This window comes from Lacerta agilis, chromosome 14, assembly GCF_009819535.1.
Source record: "Lacerta agilis isolate rLacAgi1 chromosome 14, rLacAgi1.pri, whole genome shotgun sequence".
NCBI classification, from domain to species: domain Eukaryota; kingdom Metazoa; phylum Chordata; class Lepidosauria; order Squamata; family Lacertidae; genus Lacerta; species Lacerta agilis.
In genome coordinates, this window is record NC_046325.1 from 11,778,112 (window position 1) to 11,805,539 (window position 27,428).

Here is a 27,428-nt window from a genome sequence, read left to right on the forward strand (position 1 = left end):
CATGGAAGCTAGCCTTGAATTATCAAGTGTTAAACTGTTAATCTAATGTTTGGAATGGATGAAGTCTCTGTTGATTTGGCATGAGTTGTCCTCAGCATTAAGCTGTTTTTGAGATAAGGACTGGTATCTGTTAATTTGCAGATGAAGAAAACCAGTAGGGTAGAACTACTGTGCTGGATGGAGAAAGGGAGGGTTAAAGAAATTTCTCTGCCAACAGGCAGGGTGGGTTGACCTGAGAGATCTATTCCTTTGGAACCCTTTTTCATCTACTGCTGGGTTTGAAATGTCTCAGGACCTGTTCATATTGAGGATCTCTGAAGAATGTATAGCAACTTTCAAGCAAGTAGAATTTGGTTCAATAAAAAAATTGTCCTCCAAGGTAACAAAGAGTTCAACTCAACAGAAAGCTGATCCAACCATCCAAAGACCTGATGCAGATAAAGTCTCTGTATTTAGAGTCCATGGATATTTAATTCTGTCATTGCACCTGCTCAGAACTGGCTTTGGTAACTTGAGAAATAAAGGACTGCACTGCACGTTGTGTCTGGAAATCTTAGTTGTGGGTGCCATGCTGAGCTCAAGGCATTATTTCAAAAGATTTGCATAGGTTTTAATTGAAGAAAGGAAGCACTCTTGGGAATTGCCCTATCAAGGGTAATTCTGTTTTTCTTCAAAGCAAGAGCTCCTCAGAGATTGCTGAAGAACTTTTAATTTATAATATCTTAGTTTACTAATGCACTGAACCCTCCAAATTGGATTACTGGAAGGTGCTCCTATTTTTATTTTTTAAAATTAAAAATGGATTTCTATTTTGAAATAAATTTTAAAATACAAGCAGCAAAACACACATCACCAATAAAACAAGATCACTAATTAAAGGAAATAGAAAAGTCACTGATTACAATCGTTTGTGTATTACTATGGTTAAGGTTGTGGAACACTTAGAGTAAAAGAACCTAAGGAGGAACTCACAAACTATTGAGGAAGTTTGGTGGTATGTCATGTGCCCAAATCATATTCAGAAATAAACCAATGGGAAGTTTTTTAGGGGAAGGGTCATATGTTAGTGGTAGGGCATTTCTGGAAAGGGCTGAACACCCCTGGCTGAAGCCTTGGGGCATAGGAGCCAACTCCTAAGGGCTGAGGGGTCTTTGGCTCCCTCAACAACAACAAATTTTGGGGGGAGCAGAACCCCCCAAAGTTGATGGGCATTGCTGTTCAGATGCTGTGCATGCACCATGTCATGTGATTGATTATGTGGGGTGGGGCTTACCTACCACCCCCCATATCTTATTCAAGTTGGGACCCCTGCCCTGGGGAGCCACTATTAAGTGAGTATAAACAATACTGAGCTAGGTCTGACTCATTGCAGCTTGCTAGCTTGTTTACTGATAAGATTGCCAACATATAGAACCTGAGCAAGGCCTGTGCCCAAACTGTGGTCCTGTTTTTCAACTTGGGTTCTTTGTGTGTAAAGCTTCGGTTCATTGATGAAGTTTTGGTTCGAAGGGAAGGGAAGGGAAGGGAAGGGAAGGGAAGGGAAGGGAAGGGAAGGGAAGGGAAGGGAAGGGAAAGGAAAGGAAAGGAAAGGAAAGGAAAGGAAAGGAAAGGAAAGGAAAGGAAAGGAAAGGAAAGGAAAGGAAAGGAAAGGAAAGGAAAGGATCTTCATGTGCCCCGTCCATGTGAGGTCCACAAGGTAGCAACACAAGGATGGGCCTTTTCTGTAGTGGCCCCCGGTTTGTGGAATGGGCTCCCCAGGGAGGTTCACTTGGCTCCTTCATATTATATTTTTAGGCGCCAGGCAAAAACCTTCTTTAACCAGTCCTTGGGCTGATTAATATCCTGTTGTTGTTGTTGTTGTTGTTGTTGTTCAGTCGTTCAGTCGTGTCTGAGTCTTCGTGACCCCATGGACCAGAGCACGCCAGGCACGCCTATCCTTCACTGCCTCTCGCAGTTTGGCCAAACTCATGTTAGTAGCTTCGAGAACACTGTCCAACCATCTCATCCTCTGTCGTCCCCTTCTCCTTGTGCCCTCCATCTTTCCCAACATCAGGGTCTTTTCCAGGGAGTCTTCTCTTCTCATGAAGTGGCCAAAGTACTGGAGCCTCAACTTCAGGATCTGCCCTTCCAGTGAGCGATTAATATCCTACAGCCTTTTAAATGTATCTGTGGGAAGGAGCTGGTTATTGTTGTGTTGTTTCGGTTTAATTATTTAAGTGTGTTTTATCTTTTATTTTATTCTGTGAACTGCCCTGGGATTGCTTGATGAAGGGAGGTGTATAAGCTTAATAAATAAGTAAAATAAATAAATAAATAATCTAGTCCAAGCCCCTGCAGTGCAAGAAATTTCAGCTAGAGTCAATTAAAGCATCTTATTCCTATCTGGTAACAGGGTTCATACTGTGCTGCTATTTTAATATTGTGAATCAAATACATTATTCTTTATTTTTGTATGATTATTTGGGCAAAGGCTTGGTCTAAATCAGTGCTTCAGATCACTTCGGTCACAGTTGATTACTGCACGTTTGGCTCATTTTGCTTCAGGCTTCAGGAAGCAGAGAGTGGGGGCTTTAGATCTTGCTCCAAATTCTAAATTCCACCACAGAACCTGTTCCACAACACAATGCACCCATCTGATTACTCGTCTTCTTTTTATTTATTTGCAGTAAAGACACCATTGCAACATTTTGAAACGTTAACAATAAATAGCATTAATAAAAATGCACATTAATACAACTAAAAGCACGCAATGACAATAATAGATAGAGGAATCATAAGTGGTCTGATAACAATGGTCTTATTCAATAACATTGCCACTTGCTTTGTGAGTGACTTGTTGGAGTCCTGAAGCAAAGAGACTCATAAGAGTGGCCAGGGAGGGGATGTGTAATGGGGCATTTTGGATCTTTCCTAGCCCCTTGACAAGAAGGGAGACATGCAAGACAGAATCCATCTTTGTGTTGCTAGAAGGGAAGTATCCATTGTTCATTGGTGTTTTATTGTATCTGCCATCTAATAAATTAGAAGGGAGAACATTAAACCTTACCAGAGAGAAAACTCTGCTATATTTAGGGAATGTTAAGTATCCCAAGTATGGTATTCCATCTTTACAGGGGAGGCATGGTAACCCCAGTGACTGAGGGGAACAGGGTCACCATGAAGGTCATCGAAGCTATGTCCAAAAACCTCTGTTTAACAATTGATTTCGCACCCTTAGGCATAGTTAGCCGGTAAGAGGGTGATAGACCTGTTGAGGTAACTTTTTTCACCACAATTTTCAACCAAGGTGATTAAAAATTACCAAACATTGCCTCAGAGTCCAATGAATTGGGGGTAAATACAAGACAGCAGCAGAGCCAAAAATGGATAGAATGATGTCACACAAAACACAATCAGAATATTCAGTCCATGTTTAGCCAAAAAGAAAGCAAAGGTTTTTAACAATGGAAATTGTCTGTGTTTTCACCATGGTCGAAGGAAGTAACCTATCTCTTGGCTTTTAATAGCTAATGGCATTGGTTCTTGAGGGACACATTCCCAATGGACACCTAATATTTAACATGAGCATTCAAGATTTCTGTAGTAGATACAAAGACTCAATAATTCTCATATAGTCCATGAATATGACAACTGAACACCCATGTAAGGCAGAGGGAACAGCAACATGTTCCCATCTACAAATCCTGACACAACATTTGTGACAAGCCTTCAGCTGGATGGAGGAACTATTGAAAACTACTGAGGTAAAGAAATGGAGACTGGAGTGGGACTGGGAGAGGATCAGATCTGAATGAGTGCCACCTTCTAGAACAGGCATTGGCAACCTTCGGCCCTCCAGATGTTTTGGCCTACAACTCCCATCATCCCTAGCTAACAGGACCAGTGGTCAGGGATGGTGGGGTTTGTAGTCCAAAACATCTGGAGGGCCGAAGGTTGCCTATGTCTGTTCTAGAAAGAGTTGAAGGCTGCTTCAAGGAAATGTGATAGATCATTATAGAGGTGTGTGGTCAGAGAGGCGTGGATGAGTACTTGGGAAGTGCTGTGAGATGTCTCTAGGATTCCTAGCTGCATCCCTGATTTTTAATTAACAATCATAGCACATAATTTGGTTCTCTGCTTTCATTTGGAGCCTACAAACCCTCTTATCTTGCAAATTGACACCACCTAACTAACTAATTAACTAACTAACTAACTTAAAGTAACCTCACTGGCCCTTCTTAAAAATCTCTAGATCTCATAGGCAATAGTTTTATTAGGTCAACTGAAATGTCACAAAATAAAGTAGAAGCTTCATTGGGCTTGATGGTACACAATGAAAGGGTTGGGGGGGGGAGTTGACTGTTCCACAAGTCTGCATCTCAGAAGTGTCTTAAGATGGAACATGGGAGAAGAGTGTTAGTCACATCTCTCCTCCTCCTCCTTCCTACTCTTCATCTTAAGGCTCTTATACAAGGTGCAGGCTCATGGCTTTGCCACCACCCAAAGTTTCTTCTTCTCTCCCCAGCACCCTACCCCACAACTTTGCTTGACATCTAGTCTGATGAAGAATTCTGGAGAACATGAAGACCTGCATGCTATTTTGTGATATTTTGGTTGGTCTAATAAAGGTATTACACTAACATAGAATTTTGGAATAGATCTCACCCAAAAGTATCATTTAAATTGTTTAGCAATGTAAGATGGGATGACTTTCATTCAAGGTGTTTGACAGGTCTATGTTTGCTCCTTGTCTCAGGAAAGAGCAGAGAAGCTTTTGGGAGGGGGGCACCTATCTGCAAAAGAACAAAAGGTACAGGGGGGTTAGGCTAGGGATAAAATTGCAGGTAGATGAGTGTATTTCTAGTTGATGTCACTTTTGCAGGTGTTCCTTCATAAGTCTGTTCAGTCTTGATTCTGCATTAAACTGTACTTTAATAGCTACAGGAAAACTCCTATTTAAAACAGTATTTTTGAATGGATTTTTTTTGAAAAATACTTTTCTAAATAGATATCCTTTATGAAAGGATGCATTTCTAAATATTCTTTATCCCAAGTTTCACATTTTGTAAGTAGTGTGTGTGTACACACATGTATTATTGCAAAATTAGGAGAAGGGCTAACTTCTAAGTAGATACACAGGGTTGCAATGGAAGTAGGTAATATTTAATCCCACGTGGGATGACATGTTGCAAAAATATATATACTGTATTAAGGAATAAGTACATATGCACAAACTCCTAGTGTGACATTTTACTTAGGTGACTATTCACTACCTTTTTAAAAAAGATAGTAACTTTCAGTGATTATATAGTAGATAAATTACATTTTTAGCATTGCCTTCTTTGATTCCAGGAAACCTAAGAAATGTTTGCTGCTGGATAGCTATTTAATTTCAATGAATTAAATGCCTCAATTCAGGTTCCAGAAGAATAAGATAAGCCCCTGTGTTGCAAACTTCAAACCTAGTGTAAAAGAGGCAACATGTAGACCAATGAATGATGGGCACAATTATGTCTTTATCATTTGCAGCGAAGTAATAGCTGTACAATCTTAGTAACTAAATACATCCGGTGAGACAGCGTTCCGAATAAATACACTGTTTTGACGTGGTCTTCTTCAGTATATCACTATAAAGAATAACAATATATATATAACTAATCATATGAAGGACAGTGACCAGCATAAATAAGAGTCCAAATAGTCCAAAATAATATTAAGAGAAATAAGAATATCATACCTTAATATACATACATATTCTCTGGAGCAGTGGTCATACACTACAGTCAATTCAGGTTCCAGCAGCCAAGTGAGGATACTTCTCTGAGACTGTGAACAATATTCACAATAAGGGTCAAGGGATCAAGCTTGGATATGTTCAAGATTACACTAACCCAAGCCAGACTATTCTGAATACATTTGCAATGTTTACTTTTTATAATCAACTGTGATCTGAAAGAGAGGTTGGAAGGATCACTTTTCCTCACTTTTCCTCTGCCTTTCAGTGGTAACAGAGAGACAAGAAGGCAGATATAACCTCTATATTGTTTACAGTGATCATTCATCCATCTGATTCCAGATGGAGATGGACAATACGACTTCTGTCCAGGAATTCATTTTGCTGGGATTTGGAATTGGACAGCACAAACGCTTCCTGCTCCTCATTTTTTTCACCATTCTCTACATGCTCACTTTGGCGGAGAACATCACCATTATCACACTGGTGTTTCTAGACAACCACTTGGCTCAACTTCCCATGTATATTCTACTGAGCAACTTCTCCTGGCTGGAGATGTGCTACGTATCCACCACTGTGCCTCGCATGCTCTATGACCTGGCTTCCCCTCATGGGGTCATTTCTTTCCATGATTGCTTCCTGCAGTTCTACATTTTCTTTTCACTTGGTTGTACTGAATGCTTCTTCCTCTCAACCATGGCCTTGGACCGGTACTTGGCTATTTGCCGCCCACTACGCTACCCACACATAATGTCCCCACATTTCTGCTACACTCTGGTAGCTCTATGTTGGGTTGTTGGTTTCCTGTGGTACCTTGTCCCAGCGGTTTTGATCTCCCTGTTGTCCTTCTGTGAATCTAACACCATTGACCACTTCCTATGCGATCCTGGACCAATTCTGGCCCTAGCATGCCCTCCACTCGGAAATGCTCCCCTCTTCAGCCAGATTTGCCTAAATGGTCTGATTATATGCAATACATCCTTTGTTGTGCTGTCCTACAGCACTGTCATTCTCACCCTGATGAAAACCTCTAGCCAAGGTAATCGTAGGAAGGCCTTCTCCACCATATCATTCCACCTTGTGGTGGTCACACTTTTCTACGGCTCAGTCGCAGGGATGTACTTGATTCCAGGTGGAGAAAGCCAGTCAGAGGTCACCAAGGCAGTGACCCTCTTCTACACAGCCATCACACCCTTTCTCAATCCTTTGATCTACTGCTTGAGGAACGATCAGGTGAAAGAGGCAGTGGGCAGGTTGCTGAGGAGAAAGGTGAGGTCACTGGGGAGAAAGGAAACAACTTAAAAAGTGGGGAGAGAAGGCAACAACAACAAAGCAAAGCACCCAAGTATTTACCCCTGATTTGTACAGAGCTTTATAGAGAGAAGCAACTATTTTTCTGCTGATGTGTTTTGCACAGCACACCAAATAAATAAATAAATAAATAAAAATCTAAGGCATGATGAGAAATCAGGAATGAGTTGATAGATACCTGATGACCACATTCCCCAACAAGGCAGTTCAGTTCTTAGCTTTAAGAACAAACCCGAAATCATTTGTTGGGATATTTTCACAAGTTGTCTGATGGCCAGATGCTAAAATTATAATGAAATGAATCTCACCACCCTTGATAACATCAGGGTTGAGGAAGCCTACTCAGACCAAAGGCTATGTTGCCTTCTTGTCAAGCTTCCAGAGGAGCACATGCCATTGGCCAGGGCCAGAGGTGAAAGCAGGCAGAGCACCAAATGTGAATTCTAGCTTTGTGCTGTGGGTTTGTTTTCACACACGTTCACACATCCTTCTCTGTTCTCCAGCCAAACAAGCAAGATGCATCAGCTAAGCTCAAGGAAACATTCCATCAAGGGAAAAACACCTGGGGTGTGAAGCAGGGTGAGAGTGTGACTTGGGAAGAGGAGTGTGGCTAAGGACCCCCACCCTGCATTTGGAGTAAATTCTAATTATTTTCACTTTAATAACAAAGACAAATGTCATTGCAAAATGATGATTTTTGGTACATATCTCCCGGGGGGGGGGGGCTTATGGAAACAGTGAGGATGTTGGCATAAAGCAGACAGGGTCACTGATTTTCTTAACAAGATAGAATCATAGAATCATAGAGTTGGAAGAGACCACAAGGGCCATCCAGTCCAACCCCCTGCCAAGCAGGAAACACCATCAAAGCATTCCTGACAGATGGCTGTCAAGCCTCCGCTTAAAGACCTCCAAAGAAGGAGACTCCACCACACTCCTTGGCTGCAAATTCCACTGTCGAACAGCTCTCACTGTCAGGAAGTTCTTCCTTATGTTTAGGTGGAATCTTCTTTCTTGTAGTTTGAATCCATTGCCCTGTGTCCGCTTCTCTGGAGCAGCAGAAAACAACCTTTGATGCAACAGGAAACACAGATAGAAGCTTTGCATCATCCTAGTGAGCTGTTATTGGATGGGAAAACCTCTGTCAATTTCTCGTTCTTATCACTTATGTTTAGTCTTTATTATTCTTTGTTCCAAATCTGTGTATACTATAATTTGTGGTGGGTGGGTGTCTTGCAGAGTATTTTTTTATTTGTATAAAGGATAACAATGAGCCTGGTACTGATTGTCCCTTGAATAAATCATTTGAGTGGGTTAACTGTTCTGGAATGGTTATAAGCCTATATAGATATAGACACACACAAACACACACATATCCAATTACAGGTGGGTAGCCGTGTTGGTCTGCCATAGTCAAAACAAAATCAAAAATTCTTTCCAGTAGCACCTTAGAGACCAACTGAGTTTGTTCTGTGTATGAGCTTTCGTGTGCATGCACACTTCTTCAGATACACATATCCAAGCTTAGGTCTTTCGTTGTTTTGAAGTGATCCATATGGCAGCAATATAAGCATGAATGGTTTAAAATTGTGAATATTATGTAACATTTTGCAATTTTTCTTAATAAAAAATCATTTGAAATTGTGCTCATTGTATATTTGTGGATTTAGATTACATTTTAAAATGTTTCTTTATTGTAAACAGCTTCAAGATCTGTAGACATTAAGTGATCATGTGGTGGAGTAACTAAATAAATAAATAAATAAATAAATAAATAAATAAATAAATAAATAAATGTTACTAGTTCCTTAGATTTAATATCCATGTTAATGTTGCCAAGTACTCTTTTCTATTTGCTGTATATCTTTAGATGACCTCAACAAGTGGTTTCATACACTGTAGATGTTAAACAGCACAGAACATAAGAACTTAACTGGACCAGTCCAGGGACCCATGTGGACTAGCATCCTCTTCTCACTGACTAAGCAGATGCCTATGTGTAAACACACAAGCACAGCAGCAACTCTCCCCACTTGTGTCTTCCAGCAACACAACAGTGTTGGGAGACTGTAGCCACAGTGTCTAGTAGACATTAATAACATTAGTAGTAGTAGTAGCAGCAGCAGCAGCAGCAGCAGCAGCAGCAGCAGTAGTAGTATTTTAAATTTGTATACTGCCCTTCAATCTTAGGCGCATCAAGTTGGGCACAACATGGGGGGGCAGGCATCCCACATACATGATGTCACATGTGTGATGTATCCTCCCAGTCTGCCCAGGCCTGCCGGATTGTGCAGGTGTCCTTTTGAAGATCACCAGGGTGCAAATCTCTACATAAGTTTTAACTTCAGTGCATGCATACAAACATTACATGTTATGCACATTAAACTTTAACATTCACCCCCCACCTTGTTTTGGAGGGAGTTTTTATCCTCCCCCCACCCTCTAAGTTTTTATATACTTTGCAAATTATCCAGATACCTCCCTTTTGTTCATTGGGGTGGGTGTGATTTGGTTACAAAACGATTGGCACAATCCATCCCAAGTTCAGCATTTGAAGGAAACATATTCAAAGCAAGACTGAAGGTAGGGAATGTTTCGAGTTGTGCTAGTTATCATCATATGCATTTCTTATAATAAACAAGCAGGAGTAATAGAAAATGATGGGCTTCATTTAAACCAGCTGGCATTCTCTTCCTCTCCCTCTTCCTGCTCTGTCTCTGTAATAATAATAATATTTATTATTTGTACCCCGCCCATCTGGCTGGATTTCCCCAGCCACTCTGGGCGGCTTCCAACAAAAATCAGATACAAAAATATTACACATTAAAAACCTCCCTGAAAAGGGCTGCCTTCAGGTATTTTCTGTACTGTTTGTGCTGAGCCACTTGCTGGTAGCTGCTTCCGTAATCTGTGCCTTCCTTCTGGGGTACTAAGTTTCTCTCCCTTTCTTGCTTTGTGACACATTCAGGGAATACCATTTTTGAATCTTCCCTTAAGTAAAACAAAAACAAAACCATGCTAGTATAAACTGGTCCATGCATCATACTTCTAGCAGCAAGAATTTCGTGTAAAAAAATAATTATTTCAGAAATGTGATACACCCATCTGCTATAATAAGTGCAACAACCCATCCTACCACAATTTTTATCGTGGTAGGCTGGTGTTCTGCTTCTCCTCCCCCCTGCAATATTTTTACACTATCGATATTATCCAGGGCACCACCATTTCTTCATTCTCCTGAACAACCTCCCTGCTGCCTCTTGGATCTTATCATTCCTCAGACAGTAGATCAGTGGGTTAAGGACAGGTGTGACGGCAGCATAAAAGACTGTTGCTGCCTTTGTGACCTCTGAGTTGCTTTCTCCACCTGGAGCAGCTAAGTATACCCCTGCCACGGAACCATAAAAAATCGTCACCACCATTAGGTGGAAGAATATGGTGGAGAAAGCCTTCTTACGACTTCCTTGGCTAGAGGTTTTCATCAGAGAGAGAATCACTGCACCATAGGACAGGATGACACACAATAAGTTACCCAAAATCACAGCATTCACGAATATCTGATAGATGAAAGGAGCATTTCCTAGTGGGGGGCAGGCCAGAGACATAAGTGGCCCAGGATCACACAACAAATGGTCAATGACGTTTGGTCCACAGAAGGACATATTGGAGATCAAAGTCACTGGGACAATGTTCCACAGGAAGCCAAGGATCCAACAGGTAGCCATCAGGGCATAGCAGGCATTCTGGGACATGATTTGTGGGTAACGCAGTGGGTGGCATATTGCCAAGTACCGATCCAAAGCCATGGCAGAGAGGAAGAAGTCCTCAGTGCAACCAAGAGAAAAAAAGATGTAGAACTGAAGGAAGCAAGCCTGGAAAGAGATCTTCCCATGAAGGGTTATGAGGTCAAAGAGCATGCGAGGTATAGTGGTGCTCACATAGCATATCTCCAGCCAGGAGAAGCTGCCCAGCAGGAGATACATGGGAAGTCGTGACAAGTGGGAGTCTAGAACGACCAAGGTGATAATGGTCATGTTCTCAGCCAAAGTCAGCACATAAAAAGCAGTCAAAAAAATGAGGAGCAGCAAATGCTTCTTTGGCCCACCTCCAAATCCTAGCAAAATGAATTCTGTGACTTGAGTCTCATTGGCCATCTCCATCTGCATTCACAAAACAGAAACACAGTCACATACCAAGAGCAAGTATAATCTGCCTGTCCGCCTATAGACTCAGCAAGCTTATCATTTGAGGGTGGTGTGAGCTGAGGGGATAAATCCTCATGCTTAGAGGAAAACACTACCACAAACCATTGTCTCCCTCTCTGCTTTCATTGAAAGGCAAAGACTAACCAGGCATGCTGCTTAAGGAGGGCGGCAGAATAGTCCACCTCCTTCATTTTAGATTACATATACTTATTCTTGAGATTACATATCAGTTGTGAGGCATAACAAGTAATTGTGTTGCATCAATTTAATTTATATTTATTTATTGAGTAAAAATTATAGGCCACTTAATCAGAAGATTCTCTAAATTATGAACACAATAAAGTAGTCAATAGCACATAGATAAAGACTTAAAGACAAATATAGGTAGATGACTTATATATAGGACCAAAATATGTAAAGTTTCAGAAGAATATAGGAAGCTGCCTTATACCAAGTTAGGTCATTGGTCTGTTTTCCTCAGTATTCCTCAATACTGATGGGCAGTAGCTTTTGAGGTTTCCAGAGAGGTGCCCCAGAGATCTTCTGTATGCAAAGCAGCTGGTCTACCATTGAACTACAGTGGTACCACGGGTTAAGAACTTAATTTGTTCTGGAGGTCCATTCTTATCCTGAAACTGTTCTTAACCTGGGGTACCACTTTAGCTAATGGGGACTCCCACTGCCGCTGCGCCACCACCACTACTCAATTTCTGTTCTCATCCTGAAGCAAAGTTCTTAACCCAAGGTACACTTTCTGGGTTAGCGGAGCCTGTAACCTGAAGTGTCTGTAACCCAAGCTACCACTGTGTGGCCCTTCCCAAGTATTCTACCTATGACTGCTAAAATGTGCACCACCACATCATTATCAGAATGGTATGTGAGAACATGGAATATCTAAATGGCACTTCCCAGATGATGTTGGACTCCCCACTCCCATCAGCTCCAGCCAAGATAGCCAATGGTCCAGGATCATGAGAGTTGTAGTCCATCATCATCTGAAGTGCATCCTGTTGACTACCTATGCTCTTATTTCTTTGAAACATCCTTTTAGTCCATAGAAGTGGACTTCCTTAAGCATCTGTTGTCATCAACATAGTCATTTCTTTTTATGTGTGTAGGAATCTAGTGCAAGTGTATTGTTTGTTTGTTTGTTTGTGTATTATGTATTTTGTTTTCTTATTTTGTTTTTGTTTTTTGTGAACCATCCCGATTTAGTAAGAAATCAGGGGTGGACAAGTTTTAGCACTCTGTATGTTGTTGGATAACAACTCTGAGGAATTCGTCTGAGAGACCTGTACCTCTCTCTCTCTCTCTCCCTCTCTGACAGAGACCCTCTTGCATTATTATGTTGTTGCTGTTGTCGCTGTTGCTGCTGCTGCTGTCATTGTTCTGTAAAGATCTTTCTCTCCTACTTTCCTCTTTGCCTCAGATGATGCTCCATATTGGTGTGTCAACATTTCCTTGCCCATAATCTTACTTCTTTATAGGGCCACCACCCATTGAAATACACCCCCTCTGGTCTCTTACCACAGTGCCCTTTGCCTTGTTAAAGGTATCAGTATATGTACCTCAGTAGCATGCAAGGAGTCTATCCCTCCAGCAGAAGGCTCACCACACTGGCTGTGTTGGAGTTTGCAGATTGTGCAAAAGAAATATATTGTTGTTTCCTGTGTCTTTTAGAAAGAGATGATAGATTTGTCTGTGGACTAATGCTTGAATGCTGGTGTTAAATATTCAACAGCCCTTGGAGATGTGTCTCTAAGGAATGTTCTCATTATCCACTAACACAAACTCTCTTTTGGGACGGAACATCTTCATTTGCTATAGTGAAACATGGGTAATTCCACAGATAATTGTTGGTTATTTTGAGTTGAAGACACCCAACTGTTCAGGGTGGTAAAAACAAAAAGGGATTGTGAGGAGCTCCAAAGAGTCTTTCCCCACTGCATAAATATGCATTAAATTGGGGGGGGGGTGTAACTCAGTGTAAATAAAAATAAATTGATGCACATTGGGACCAAAAATCCTAACTTTACATGCACACTAATTAGGTGTGAACTGGCAGAGAAAGAGATGTTGGCTTAGTAGTAGACAGCTTGGAGAAATTGTGGAGCCATGTGTGGCAGCTGTGAATTAATTTCATGTTAGGGATCATCAGGAAAGGGGTTGAAAATAAAACGGTCAATTTCTTGAAGATTTGCAGTACCTAATCTTAAATGGCATAGAGAGTCTGCTCATTTACATAATATTCCTTTGAACCTGCAAGCTATGGGTTGATGGAAGATGGTAGAGTTTGAGATTTTCTACAATCACTTCCTTAACAACAACAACAAAACCAGCCATGTTGTTGTTGTTCAGTCGTGTCCAACTCTTCATGACCCCATGGACCAGAGCACGCCAGGCATGCCTATCTTTCACTGCCTCTCGCAGTTTGGCCAAACTCATGCTAGTCTCTTCGAGAACACTGTCCAACCATCTCATCCTCTGTCGTCCCCTTCTCCTTGTGCCCTCCATCTTTCCCAACATCAGGGTCTTTTCTAGGGAGTCTTCTCTTCTCATGAGGTGGCCAAAGTACTGGAGCCTCAACTTCAGGATCTGTCCTTCCAGTGAGCACTCAGGGCTGATTTCTTTAAGGATGGATAAGTTTGATCTTTTTGCAGTCCATGGGACTCTCAAGAGTCTCCTCCAGCACCATAATTATTGGTACAGCCATGTACTAGAAGGCATAATCAACCTTTTTGAAGTCAGATTTGATGGTATGGAAAGAATGGAAGGCAAAACTGTGACTTCTTGATGCACCCTGACTCCCAATAACTAAACACTTCTCATTCCATAGAGCAAGTAGATCAGGGGTAGGCAACCTAAGGCCCATGGGCCAGATGTGGCCCAATTGCCTTCTAAATCCGGCCTGTGGATGGTCCAGGGATCGGCGTGTTTTTACATGAGTAGAATGTGTCCCTTTATTTAAAATGCATCTCTGGGTTATTTGTGGGGCATAGGAATTTGTTCTTTTTTTTTCAAAATATAGTCCGACCAACTACATGGTCTGAGGGATGTTGGACCAGCCCATAGCTGAAAAAGGTTGCTGACCCCTGAAGTTGATCATGCTCATTCACCAGATTGGAATCAATGGGGTTTACAAATTAAATGATTTTTAAAACAAACAAGCAAATAAACAACAACAACAAAAACCCTTACAGCTCCAGAAATTAATTTTATATTGGGTGACATACCCTGCAGCTGGCTGCAGATTTACCAGGTCATACCCTTTCTAAAACAATCAAGTATATCAGCTCAGGCACCATGTGACCGAAATAGTTTTGAATAACTTGAAAGATCCAAGCCTTTAGGGAAGGACGTTGTTTTTCAAATATTCAAAATTGGCAGAAAAATCCAACAGTGATTTAGACCTCAATTTCAATTGAAATATAACATGATGGTGGCAATTGAATATGATAATGAACAAGACAGTTGCGTCAATTCTTTATTTTTCTAGGTTGCTGCCTTTTGTTCAGTTCAGTCCTCAACACAATAATAAAACATCTTGGGGAACATATGAAGCCCAGTAACCTAGCACTGGAGGCCGAGATCTCCACAGCAGCCATTCTGTATATCATCCTTATGTGTCAGATATGTTGGAACAGGGGAATTTAACAAAAATATACCACAGATTTATAAAGAATTATTCCTCAAGTAAACATACAGATTGCATTCCATTTACATTTTATTGAGGGAATAAAAATAGTTGCAAATATCCCATTGCTTTATCACAGCTGATTTAATATGTATAAGGGCTACAGAATGTTAGATATGTCAATCCTTTCTTCTTCTTAGTTGCTCCCTGCTGTTCAGCTGAGGCCTCACCAGAATAATATAACATTTTGGGGAAAATATACAGCTTAGTAAACCAGCACTAGAGGCTAAAATGGAAAAGATCTCCACAGCCACCATATATTTTCCTCTCGTGCTCAGATAGGTGGGAACAAAGGACAGCCACACACTGCAAAATACCAGCATGCTGAAGGTGATGAACTTGGCTTCATTAAAACTGTCAGGTAACTTCCTGGCTAGGAAGGCTACAGTGAAGCTGACAATGGCCAGCAAGCCCATAAAGCCCAAGACACAGTAGAACATGGTGACTGACCCTTCATTACATTCCAGAACAATTTCTTTGGTCACAGAGTGCATATCCAAATCTGGGAATGGGGGAGACATTGCCAGCCATACACAACAAAGAACGGCTTGAATCAGGGAGCAGGAAAGAACAATGGAGGTGGCCTGTTGTTTCCCCACCCATTTCCTCATGCTGGAACCTGGTTTGGTGACTTTGAAAGCAAGAACCACAATGACTGTCTTTGTCAACACACAAGAAACTGCCACTGAAAAGATGATGCCAAATGCTGTTTGTCGAAGGAGACACATCACTTTCTCTGGTCGACCGATAAATAACAAAGCACAAAGAAAGGTGAGAAAGAGGGAGGAGAGGAGAGTATACGTGAGGTTCCGGTTGTTGGCTCTGACTATGGGTGTGTCTCTGTGTTTAATGAAGACCCAAAGCACTAAAGCTGTGGTGAAAGAAAGGGAAAGAGCAAAAACAGTCAAAGTGATCCCCAAAGGTTCTCCGTAAGACAAGAAAATTATGACCTTTGGAATACACAAATCACGTTCCATGTTTGGGTAATGATCTTGTGGGCACTGAAGGCATTCATCCATGTCTGAAAACAAACAACAAACAACCTGATCAGGTTTCTAGATGTTGCAGCAGAATTTGTGTTCTAAAATAATCAAAACAAAATTAAAAACAAAATATTAAATATGACTTGCCCTATTTGAATCTGAAGGACAGTTCTGCATCCTTCTCTTATAACCAAGGTGACATATTCAGAGATGGTTGATTGCCTCCACCCAACCCTCACCCCCGACTGTCATCCCCACAACTGCCACCCCCCACTCACTGCATTCAAGATTTTAGGACTTAACTCAGATTTGGAAACCATGTGCTATCACTTAAGGGGAGGATTCTTAAGAATTTTACTTGTTCCATATTTTGAAACACCCCAACATGACTTCCCAGTCTATTATGGGATAGAGCACAGCTGTCCTTCAATTTTTCCTCTTCTTTAAATTTTGAGGTGCTTCAAAAATGCACCTGATTTAATTTTAAAATATTGTTCTTGATTAAAATAGAAAAATGCACATTTCAGGAAAATTTAAACAAAATGCCTATTTGAGGTTAAAATATGCATCTGGTTTATATATATATATTCAAAATAATGTAAATTTTATTTCTCAACCCTTTTAATGCACAGATTGATGCTGATGCTGATGTAGTAATGTGAAATATCAGACTTACAAATGTATTTGTCAAACTTTCATTGGCTAGAAATAGATTGATCCCTAAATAGATAAAATAAATAGATTAAATAATGTTTAAATAGATCCCTTAAAAAATGTGTTGCACATTCATAGATGTGCAAAATTCAATATATAGTTATATTCCCATCCACACATGGATCCAATCGCTTTTTTAAATATACAGCAGAGTTTTCCAAACTGTGTGTTGTGACACTTTAGTGTGTTAGCTGCAGTGTGTAGGTGTGTTAAGTGAATGCTCCCCACACTCCTCCTGGGGTTCGAAAGGAAGAGGGCAGATCATGAGATATGTTGTGTCCCCATACATTTCATTATTAGAATTTATGTATGTGTCTGTATATCTTATAAGGGGTTAGTTTAACCTCCAGTTTGCTAGTAAAACTGAATTACTGTGTCACGAAATGATGTCGCATGTCTAAAATGTGCCACCAATGTGAAAAGTTTGGAAAGCTCTGATATAACAATATAAATTTATATAATAATTTCTTTCTTCTATTTTCCATGACCTCTCACCAGATCATTCTTTGGACATTGAACATGCTCAGTCCCTTTGTGTTTTTCTTTAAAAGAAAGGGCTTTGTAAAAAAAAAAAAAATGTGTTGCAATTCTGCAATCATCATGCTTTTTTCAAAACAAACATTATACCCCCTTATTCTGAATGACTGGTGGTTTGTTTTTTCTCTCCCCCCCCCCCCAATTTGGTGTACATAATGACTAGCTCTGAAAAACAAACCACCACTCATCCATTGCTAAGTGTACCAGGCTGTATCCCCATAAGAGGAACCATAAACTTCACTGTATTCTGAGCAATGTTCTCAATTTAAGGGAAATGAATGTCTGAATACCTGAGTGACAGTACATTTGATAGGCTGTGTACATTAAGTCTCTTACCCATCTGGTTGGAAAACTTCCCTTCAGGACATAGAATGCAGTCATAGCAACAAAATGGCTCCCCTTCCTTCTTTGCTTTATGGTAGCCCACAGGGCAATTGGCATTACAAGCAGAACGGGGCTGCACCTGTCCACAAATGAAAGAAGAGAAGGTTCTCTCTTTTGCAAGATTGTATATCAACAATGTACTGTATTCTGGAAACTTGCTGAACAGTCTCATACAGAGTTGCCAATATGAGAAAAAAGACGCATAACTATAAGGCCAGAATCTCCTTGTCATGCATAAGAGAAAAACCCCTGGGAATCATCAGTTCTGTGATTTGGCCAAGTTATTTTAGTATGTCACACCTGGCTGAGTAATAATGGAAAAACCAAGAGGAAGAAGAAATATTGGCGAGGGATGACCACTCAGGCTGCCTGGCTCTGAGGAAACGCAATCCCAATATCCTCACATCAACTCCCATCCAAAGTTAATTTGTTGGGTGGCTTGGTGTTCCTCCACACCTCTTTCAATTTGTGGATTGTGGATTACAACATCTCTGCAGATGGTTTTCTGTTGATTCGCTTGGAGTGGGGAATATCCACCCCTGGAGAAGAGACTGAGACAGGTAAACAGAATTAGCTCTCATCTCATTGAAGACACTTTAATAAATGTCTGGCCCTTGTTGAACTTCAAATTGCATCTCATTATCTCTTCTTTCTCAAGTTCGTTTACAAATAGATACGGTTGATGTTAGGATTCTTTGAGGTGCTCTGCCTGCCCTCTGCAACAGATTTGGGGAGGGTACAGGACAAAAGGGGGGCAGGAGAGGAGGCAGCGTTGTTACACTAAAGGGATCCCTCTTCTAGCTTCCATTATCAAAGTATTTAGATCTATATACCTTTACTTGTTTCCAGGTGAACATTTCATGGTGAAACGGTGGTTTAAATGGATGTCATTTAACTTACACATTCAAACATTCTTCCACACCTACACTAAGGATGTGGGAGAACATAGAACTGAGCAAAGTCAGTATGTGAACTGATATTATTCTGAAAGTAAAGGATACGCTACAAAATATGAATGGACTTCACCTGGTTAAAACTGCTGGGCCACAGAATGGCTTCTTCACAAATGCTAAACGCTTCTTCTTGGGGAGCCATGAAGTCTATCTTTCCAACTTTGACTCTCTGAAAGGACTGGTTTGGAAATGTGACCCAGTTTATAACATCAAACCCAGCCTCTAGCTCTCCATTTTCATTGAAGGAAACCTTTTCCCCAGCACTATTATTAAATATGATCCTTTTAACAAAGTGGTGAAGCTAAAGAAAGTGGGTGTGAAGAAAATAAAATGAAGACAATTCTTTAGGATATGCCAAAGACTGTGATCATTCCCACTTGATTACAGAACCCTTGAAAAGCTTTATGTTGAGTAATCATAGATATAGATTCAGAAAAGGAGCAGTGTTGTTCTGACGCAGTAGAAATATATTTAAAAAATTAAAAAATGTCCAGTAGCACCTTAGAGACCAACTAAGTTTGTTCCTGGTATGAGCTGTCGTGTGCATGCACATACAGAGTGGAAGATGTGCACATACCACCTTGAGTTAGTAATTAGTAAAGCAATCTTAACCCTGACAGGGCAGCAGCATGATATGGCAGGAAGGAATAGCTGCCACTGACACCTGGTGTGGTGGAAGGCAGGGACAGCAAAATCCTACTCCATGTTCATCATTATGCCTTTTTTGAATTTACACAGATTTTCAATTATTTTTGTAGTCATTTGAATCTGTAGCCTGGGGCTTCGACAAATTCATGAAGGAAATACACACACACACACACACACACACACACACACAGTTTCCATTTTAACAATCCAATAAAAACCACAAGAAAACATTCCAAATTATAATACAATCAAAAGAGCCATTTCTTCAATGCCAAATTATATATCTTTTGGATGAATTCCCATGCTCTGAAGTTCAGGGAATGACGATCTAATGTCATACTAGGAAGCAGGATACCTATTGCTAGTATTCAATGCTGCTTTACACATTCTCAGGAAACAGAGACATCATGCATCTGAAAACCAGGCACTGGGGGGAAACAGTGGGAGAAAACTATTGCTATCTGGTTGACTGGTAAAGGAAGGCTTTGGAATGATCAAACGGGATCCTTCCTTTGTTCTTGGTGTATTCAGGACATTACCTTCCATAATTCTTGATACTGAAGTTTTACTCCTCCATCTACTATCATTCTGGCTTTGAAACTGGATGAATGCATGGCCTGCAATGCATGTGCTACAGCAAAGGCAGCTGTGTAGACACTGTAGCTGTGGCCAGTCATGCTCATTTCAAAAACAGATGCAGGAAGAGTCTCCAACTTCTCCTCTCCACTGCAGATTTTTTCATCCTGCAGGTCTACCGTAGTGTTGGGGAAATGACACCCAAATGCCTGCTCCCAGAAAACCCTAACGAAGCCATCTTCCTTCTCTGAAGTAGGATTTCTCATCAGAAGAAATTTCTGGAATCCTAAAACCTCACTGGAGTGAACAGCAAAGGATACAGCACCATGTAGGAAGTCTATGTCCCAATCTCTTTGAAGAGGAATGGAAGTGAACTCCATCTCGGCTGTCATAATCCAGACTTTACCATTTCTCTTTGTTGAGATATGCTCATATGCTGAAGCCCTGGAAAATATCCTCAGGATGAGCATGGTCTCGATTTCACCATGAATGACCAATGCAGTGACAGTGCTCTTCATAATGATTTCAGTCTTCTCAATTACATCTCCCACCATATCATTAATATCACTGGAATAAGACACTTTGAGAAGCCTTACTATGAAATCAAAGCAGATCCCTCTCTGGGCAAACATGGGGATAATATTCTGTTCAAACCTCTCACCATTCTCATCGTGCCGAGAAATTACCCCAATCCAAGTCCACTTGAAATATAGCAGTATGTGGAGAATTGTCTCATATTGAAGCTTCAAATTTGGGAACATTTGGAGATAGAAAGCAGCTTGGGTTTTCTTATCTATCACCACAGGAGAGCCATATATGATCTAATGGAAATTTTAAAAGTTAAGAAGTGAGGAGACCAATAGTGGCCAGCAGGGTAGGGCAGGTGTGCTCAGAGATTACGTGATGTTCTAGAAAGGCGAGTAGGAGGGGTGAAGCAGCAGTAAGGTTTGTGCAGTGCAAATACACTGGTGAAGTCAATATGACACTCCCACCATTGCATTTGTACCAGATTGACCTCACTGACACCTCCTGCCTCCCCACCTGAAACATTGCAATGACTCAAGTTCAGGGAGGTTAGGTGAGCACTCTGCTGATTGTTACTGATTGTCGCTACATCAGCCCACAGTGTGTGGAGCTAAAGTTTAGAAAATACTTTTTTATATTATCACTTTCCGTCCAGCTGTTTAATATCTATTTTAAAGTGTGCATGACGGGTGAGTTCAGGTGGGAAGTGGAGCTGGGTCCCAATGAGAATTGAGAGCACCTTTGAATTGGAGTCTATGGCAGATGTCAAAACAGAAGTTGCAAATTTAAGCAGTGCCTTTTATAAATGAGGGAAGAGTGCCCTGTGCTTTGTCCCTATCAGATGACATAATCTACCCCACACTCTCTTTATGGAATTAGTTTTGCCATGATTTAAATCCTCTTCTATATTCCGAGCTCTTGAATAGTGCATATTAATGTACAACAAGCTGTCTGAGGGGGAAAGAGTTTATTCTGTGTCCAGGGTGTTGTGTCGTGGGTTCTGATAGCAAGAAGTCCAGCTACACGTCTTAGTGAAAACAGCTCTTTATTGTAGGGATTAGACAAGACTGGGGAAAGGGGGTAGGGAAAGCTCTATTTATAGACACATTGGGACTGAGGGAAAAGATACATTTTAGCGGGAACCAATAATATTCAAACTTTCCGGCGGGACCCAATCAGGCTGTGGATTGTGATTGTACACTTCAAATTGACCAATAGCAATACTTTACCCTGCTGCCAGAATATCTTATTTAATACACAACACTCCCCCGCACCTAGTTGAGACTATGCACGTAATCTTTCAAGTATTGCGGAGGTCTTCGAGTCCTACCGGATCGCCTAACCCCCGGTGTGCCACTCCTTGGACTATCCGTGGTCAGACTTCTCTCTCCAATAACCTCGGGTACCTCAGCTGGAGCTGCGTCACTAGCTGACTCTCTAGGCTGACTAGTTGTTTCCGGGTTGGGTTCATCAGTGGTGATCTCGGTTTCCTGACTCTCGGAGCCCTCCACCCCCTGTGGCTCGGAGTCATCCTGACTAGACTGCTGCGATTCACCAGACGCCGGCAGAGTTGTGCGCGGCTCCTCCCCCCTCGGGCTTACCCTGCTTGGGAACCGGCGCCTTAGCTGGTCAATGTGGCGGCGCATTACTCTGCCATCCTCTAACGTCACAAAATATGACACTGGCCCACTGGGTCGGGTGACCACCCCCGGCACCCATGCGGGTCCCCTTGCATAGTTCCGGACCCAAACCAAATCCTCTGTTGACAGGTATCGGGTTCTGTCACCCTCGGCAGCCGGTGGTTCTCTCGTATCGCGGCCTGGCACCTTGTCAGGGTGGACATAGTCTAGGATTGTGGCTAACCTCCTTCCCATTAATAATTCAGCTGGGGACTTGCCTGTGGATGCACACGGCGTTGTGTGCTGCAGGAACAACATCCTTGCAATGCGAGCAGACCAATCCCCTTCCAAGAGGCGCGCTATTGCACCCTTGGCTGTGCGCACCATCCGTTCGGCTTGTCCATTCGAGGATGGATGAAAGGGAGCAGAAGTGACCCCTCTAATGAAATTATCGGCCAGGAATGCCCTGAACTCTTGGGACACAAAAGCCGCCCCGTTGTCTGATACTATGGTCTCGGGTAACCCATGCGTTGCAAACAAAATGCGAAGGGCCCTGATTACAGCAGCTGAGGACATGTTTGGAACAATTGAGACCTCCAGCCATTTCGAGTAGGCGTCTACTACAATTAAGAACACCTTTCCCTGAAACGGCCCTGCAAAATCTACATGGAGCCGGCTCCACGGGTTCTTAGCCCGCTCCCACCAATGCACCGGTGCCCTGGGCATTTCTGGGTGCACCTCCTGGCACGCTCGACAGGTGCGCACCCATTGTTCGATGTCCTTGTCCATGCCAGGCCACCACACATAGCACCTGGCTAAAGATTTCATCCGAACCATGCCCGGATGACCCATGTGTAATGTGTCCAACACCTCATTCTGTAAAGACCTTGGAATAACCACCCTATCGCCCCACAATATGCAACCCTTATGGAGGGACAGCTCATTTTGTCTTGCCATGAAAGGTCTAAATTTCTCTTCCTGAGTCCCACTTGGCCATCCCCTCCCCACCCACACAAGGACACGGGCGAGGACGGGGTCCCTTTTAGTTCTTGCTGCGATGTCGACGGCCGTCACGGGTGGTCCGGGAAGTGTCTCCATCATCATGACGTGCTCGGCCGGGGCTGGGTCGTCGTCGGCTGCTCCAGGAAGTGGTAGCCGACTCAGCGCGTCCGCATGGCACAAAAGCTTACCCTTCACATGACACAGTTCGTATTGAAATCCATTCAAAAAGATGGACCATCGGAGCATGCGTGGGGACAAGATTTGAGGCGTTTGTTTATGTGGGCTGAACAAACCCAGCAAAGGCTTGTGGTCCGTTTGAATTGTGAAAGGGCGGCCGTACACGTAGTCATGGAACTTCTTGATTCCTGTGACTATAGCCAGTGCCTCCTTATCAATCTGGGCATAGTTCCGCTCTGTGGGGCTCAAGGTTCTGGAATAGAATGAGATTGGGCGCTCCGACCCATCCGCCTCCCGGTGACTCAAGACAGCCCCCACGCCATATTGTGAGGCATCACACGCCAGCACCAGTGGTTTAGCAGCATCATAGTGGGCAAGTGTACTTTCCTTTGACAGCACGCCCCGCAGCGTTTCAAAAGCTCTCTGTTGCGGTTGCCCCCAACGCCATGCACACTTCTTTTGGAGTAGCCGATGCAGTGGTTCGGCTATCGATGCCTTGTGTGGCACAAAGGCGTGATAGAAATTGACGAGGCCCAAGAAGGACTGCAGCTCAGCCTTGTTACTAGGTGTCGGTGCTGCGGCGATAGCCTTAACCTTGTCTTCCATGGGGTGGATGCCAGCAGCATCAATCCTGTACCCTAAGAAGTTCACAGCTGCTACCCCAAAACTACATTTCTCTTTCTTTAGTTTCAACCCCGCATCCCGGAATTTGCATAGGACTGTCTGGATGCGTCCCAGTAGTTCTTGAGCATCCTTGCCCGCGATTAACACATCATCAAAATACGGCAGGACACCTGGCAGGCCCCGTAACAGGCGCTCCATAAGACTTTGAAATATGCCAGGTGCCACGCAGACTCCAAACTGCAGCCTATTCACTTTAAAGGCACCCTTGTGCGTCACAATTGTCTGGATTTCAGCGGACGCGGGAGTCACTGGGAGCTGCTGGTATGCCTGTGCCAAGTCAATCTTTGCAAACACCTTGCCCCCAGCCAGCTTCGCTAATAGTTGGGACACTACTGGAATTGGATACGAGTTGCCCCTGATGGCCTTATTAATCGTACATTTGTAATCCGCACAAATTCGTATTTCCCCATTAGCCTTCAGGGGTGTGACAATGGGTGTTTCCCATTTAGCAGAGTCCACTGGTGAAAGCACCCCTTGCTGTATTAGCTTCTCCAATTCGGCCTCTATTTTAGGCTGTAGCGCAAATGGAACCCGCCTGGGTTTGAGGCGCATTGGCGCAACCCCCGGGTCCAGTTCTAAGTCAATTGGAGGCCCCTTATAACATCCTAACTCTCCATTAAATAGCTCCCCAAATTCCGTGTACAGGGTGTTAAATGTCTCCGAAGCTATCTGGACCGTGTTGAGCCCTGAGATCCCCAACCCTAAGGCCGGGAACCAGTCCGTGCCCAGCAGGCTAGTGCGCTTCCCTTTTGCGATCACAAGCTTTAATACGGCCTCCCTCTCGCGGAACTGTACGTTCACTGCGCACATTCCCAAAATGTCTATGCGGCCAGCGGAATAGGATTGCAGAGTAGCCGGGAAGGGCTCCAATCTCGGAAGCTTACCTCTAGGAAATAACGATCTGGCCGTGTCCTCCGATACGATGGAGAATCCGGATCCGGAGTCCACCTCCATGTTACACGGCTTCCCTTCGATTAGGACCCGCACAGCTGGTTTCCCTTGGGCTGGAAATGGCACAGTTCTGCCCTCGATTTGCGTGAGGTAGTTGCAATCGTCGAGTTGGTGCGTCGCTGTGGATGTCCTCTGACCTCTTGGTTTCGCGGACCCCGACGTGCCACTCGACTTGCAGACCCTGGCTATGTGTCCCGTTTTCCCACAAGCATGACACGTAGCTTCTCGGAACCGGCACTTCCTTCTCTCATGTGATCCGCCGCAGCCAGGGCAGACCCCCTGCCGACCTTTATTTGCTGTGCTCTCCTGTCGTACCATCTCTATCCCCCGCACAGGGCTTTGGTTGGGGCTGACATGCTGGTCGTCCACGGTGTGGGTTGACGCTCCAGCTCTCTTTTCGGCTCGCTGGTCCGGGTCTTGCTCCTCTCTCTCAGCGCTTTCTGTCGCAATGGCCTCACGGAGCGCTGTCGACAGATCCATATCATGTTTTGCCGCAATCCGCCTGCGGCCCTTGCTGCTGCGAAGGCCGCACACAAACCGATCCAGCAGGGCCTCCTCCAAGTTGGCGAATTTGCAGTGTCTCGCCAGCTTCCTCAGTTCGGTGAGGAAAACTGCTACCGTCTCTCCAGGTCGTTGTTGCCTCTTGTGGAATTCGATGCGCCATGTCATCTTCGACGCTGTTGGATTAAGGTGATTGGAGAGGTGTTCCGTAATGCTCGCGAACGATGCCTCCCGCAGTGTCGTGGGGGCCAGAATTGCCCGAGCCAACTCAAAGGTCTCTGCCCCGCAGCAACTCAGGAACAACGCCTTTTTCCTTTCCTCGTCAGTGACCCCTTTTGCTGCCACGCTGAATTCAAAGCGCTCGAGGTAAGCATCCCAGGCCTCAGTTGCTCCGGGATGAAATGGTTCCATGAACCGTGACGCAGCCATCTTAGTGGACTGATCTGTCCTGTCAGTCACAGGGAGTCTTGTCGCCAGAATCAGGTCGCTAGGGTCAGCAGCTCTCAGCCGGCCTAATTCAATCCCATCCTCGTCGCCAGTATGTTGTGTCGTGGGTTCTGATAGCAAGAAGTCCAGCTACACGTCTTAGTGAAAACAGCTCTTTATTGTAGGGATTAGACAAGACTGGGGAAAGGGGGTAGGGAAAGCTCTATTTATAGACACATTGGGACTGAGGGAAAAGATACATTTTAGCGGGAACCAATAATATTCAAACTTTCCGGCGGGACCCAATCAGGCTGTGGATTGTGATTGTACACTTCAAATTGACCAATAGCAATACTTTACCCTGCTGCCAGAATATCTTATTTAATACACAACACAGGGCGGCTGTCTACCAGCTCCATCTGGTACGCAGGCTGAGACCCTACCTGCCCACAGACTGTCTCAACAGAGTGGTACATGCTCTAGTTATCTCCCGCTTGGACTACTGCAATGGGCTCTACATGGGGCTACCTTTGAAGGTGACCCGGAAACTGCAATTAATCCAGAACACGGCAGCTAGACTGGTGACTGGGAGTGGCCGCCGGGACCACATAGCACCGGTCCTGAGAGATCTACATTGGCTCCCAGTACGTTTCCGAGCACAATTCAAAGTGTTGGTGCTGACCTTTAAAGCCCTAAATGGCCTCGGTCCTGTATACCTGAAGGAGCGTCTCCACCCCCATCGTTCAGCCCGGACACTGAGATCCAGCGCGGAGGGCCTTCTGGCGGTTCCCTTATTGCGAGAAGTGAGGTTACAGGGAACCAGGCAGAGGGCCTTCTCGGTAGTGGCACCCGCCCTGTGGAATGCCCTCCCATCAGAGGTCAAGGGAATAAACAACTACCTGACATTCAGAAAATACCTGAAGGCAGCCCTGTTTAGGGAAGTTTTTAATCTGTGATATTTAAATGTATTTTAATATTTGATGGAAGCCGCCCAGAGTGGCTGGGGAGACCCAGCCAGATGGGCGGGGTACAAAAAATAAATTATTATTATTATTATTATTATTATTATTATTATTATTACTACTACTACTACTACTACTACTACTACTATTTGCTCTCCTCCTAAATTTAAATCTAGTACATCTTGCCTTTGGCTAAGCAGCTCTGACCCCTTTTTTATAACTGATTTCATCAATTTAAATGGAATTGTTCATCTTCTTAAGATTTATTTGTTCTTGCATACAAATGCATCAAACTTCATAACTATGAGTCTCCTATTCCTATAATCTTACTATAATCTTATATGGAGAAATGGGGTAGGGACAATGTACATGAATTGGCCAAGAAGAGGGAGAAACCTGAACACAGAGAGATCGCTTCTGCAGCACTGGTGGTGGAAGCAGTTAATGACAAAGAACAAAATCCACACGCCTCTCTATTTACAGAGTGGGAGAAAGCCTTTAATACCATTAAAAATCATCTAAAAAAAATAAGTCAGAAAACACAAAAAATAGAAATAACTCCAAATGAAGCTAAAGAAATGAGTGGGGGGGGGAATATGATATTTCTAAAATGCAAGAGGAGAATTTTAATTTAATATTCTGAGACACTACAGAAGATACAGCAGGATTTTTTTTTAAATCTTACTAACATGATGGGCAACAAAAAATGCCAGAAGTCCTCATAACAGTCAGACAGAGAAATTGTTCATTGCAAACAAAAAATGCAGTATTTTCCCATCATATTATTCTTTGCTTTGAGAAATTTCTCATTAAGGACAAATTCATGAAAACAGTCAGAGTGAAAGGGTGGTCAATGGGTAATA

The 27,428-nt window shown here is 43.1% G+C and overlaps 3 protein-coding genes across 3 annotated transcripts; 1 reads left to right on the forward strand and 2 right to left on the reverse strand.

Annotated features, from left to right (window-relative positions):
* The first annotated feature begins 54 nt into the window (after positions 1-54).
* Positions 55-7,015, forward strand: LOC117057456 (olfactory receptor 11G2-like). Its single transcript, XM_033168302.1, has 2 exons — positions 55-63; positions 6,056-7,015. Exons 1-2 carry the CDS (start codon positions 55-57, stop codon positions 7,013-7,015), a joined length of 969 nt encoding a protein of 322 aa, XP_033024193.1.
* A 3,215-nt stretch (positions 7,016-10,230) lies between these two features.
* On the reverse strand, positions 10,231-11,184 carry LOC117057457 (olfactory receptor 11H6-like). Its single transcript, XM_033168303.1, has one exon. The coding sequence runs from the start codon at positions 11,182-11,184 to the stop codon at positions 10,231-10,233; it is 954 nt and encodes a 317-aa protein (XP_033024194.1).
* Positions 11,185-15,042: 3,858 nt separating this feature from the next.
* Positions 15,043-20,527, reverse strand: LOC117057458 (vomeronasal type-2 receptor 26-like). Its single transcript, XM_033168304.1, has 4 exons — positions 19,682-20,527; positions 18,568-18,795; positions 17,494-17,620; positions 15,043-15,944 (listed from the first exon to the last, which is right to left on the reverse strand). The coding sequence occupies exons 1-4, from the start codon at positions 20,477-20,479 to the stop codon at positions 15,043-15,045; spliced, it is 2,055 nt and encodes a 684-aa protein (XP_033024195.1). The 5' UTR covers positions 20,480-20,527.
* Between the last annotated feature and the right edge of the window lie 6,901 nt (positions 20,528-27,428).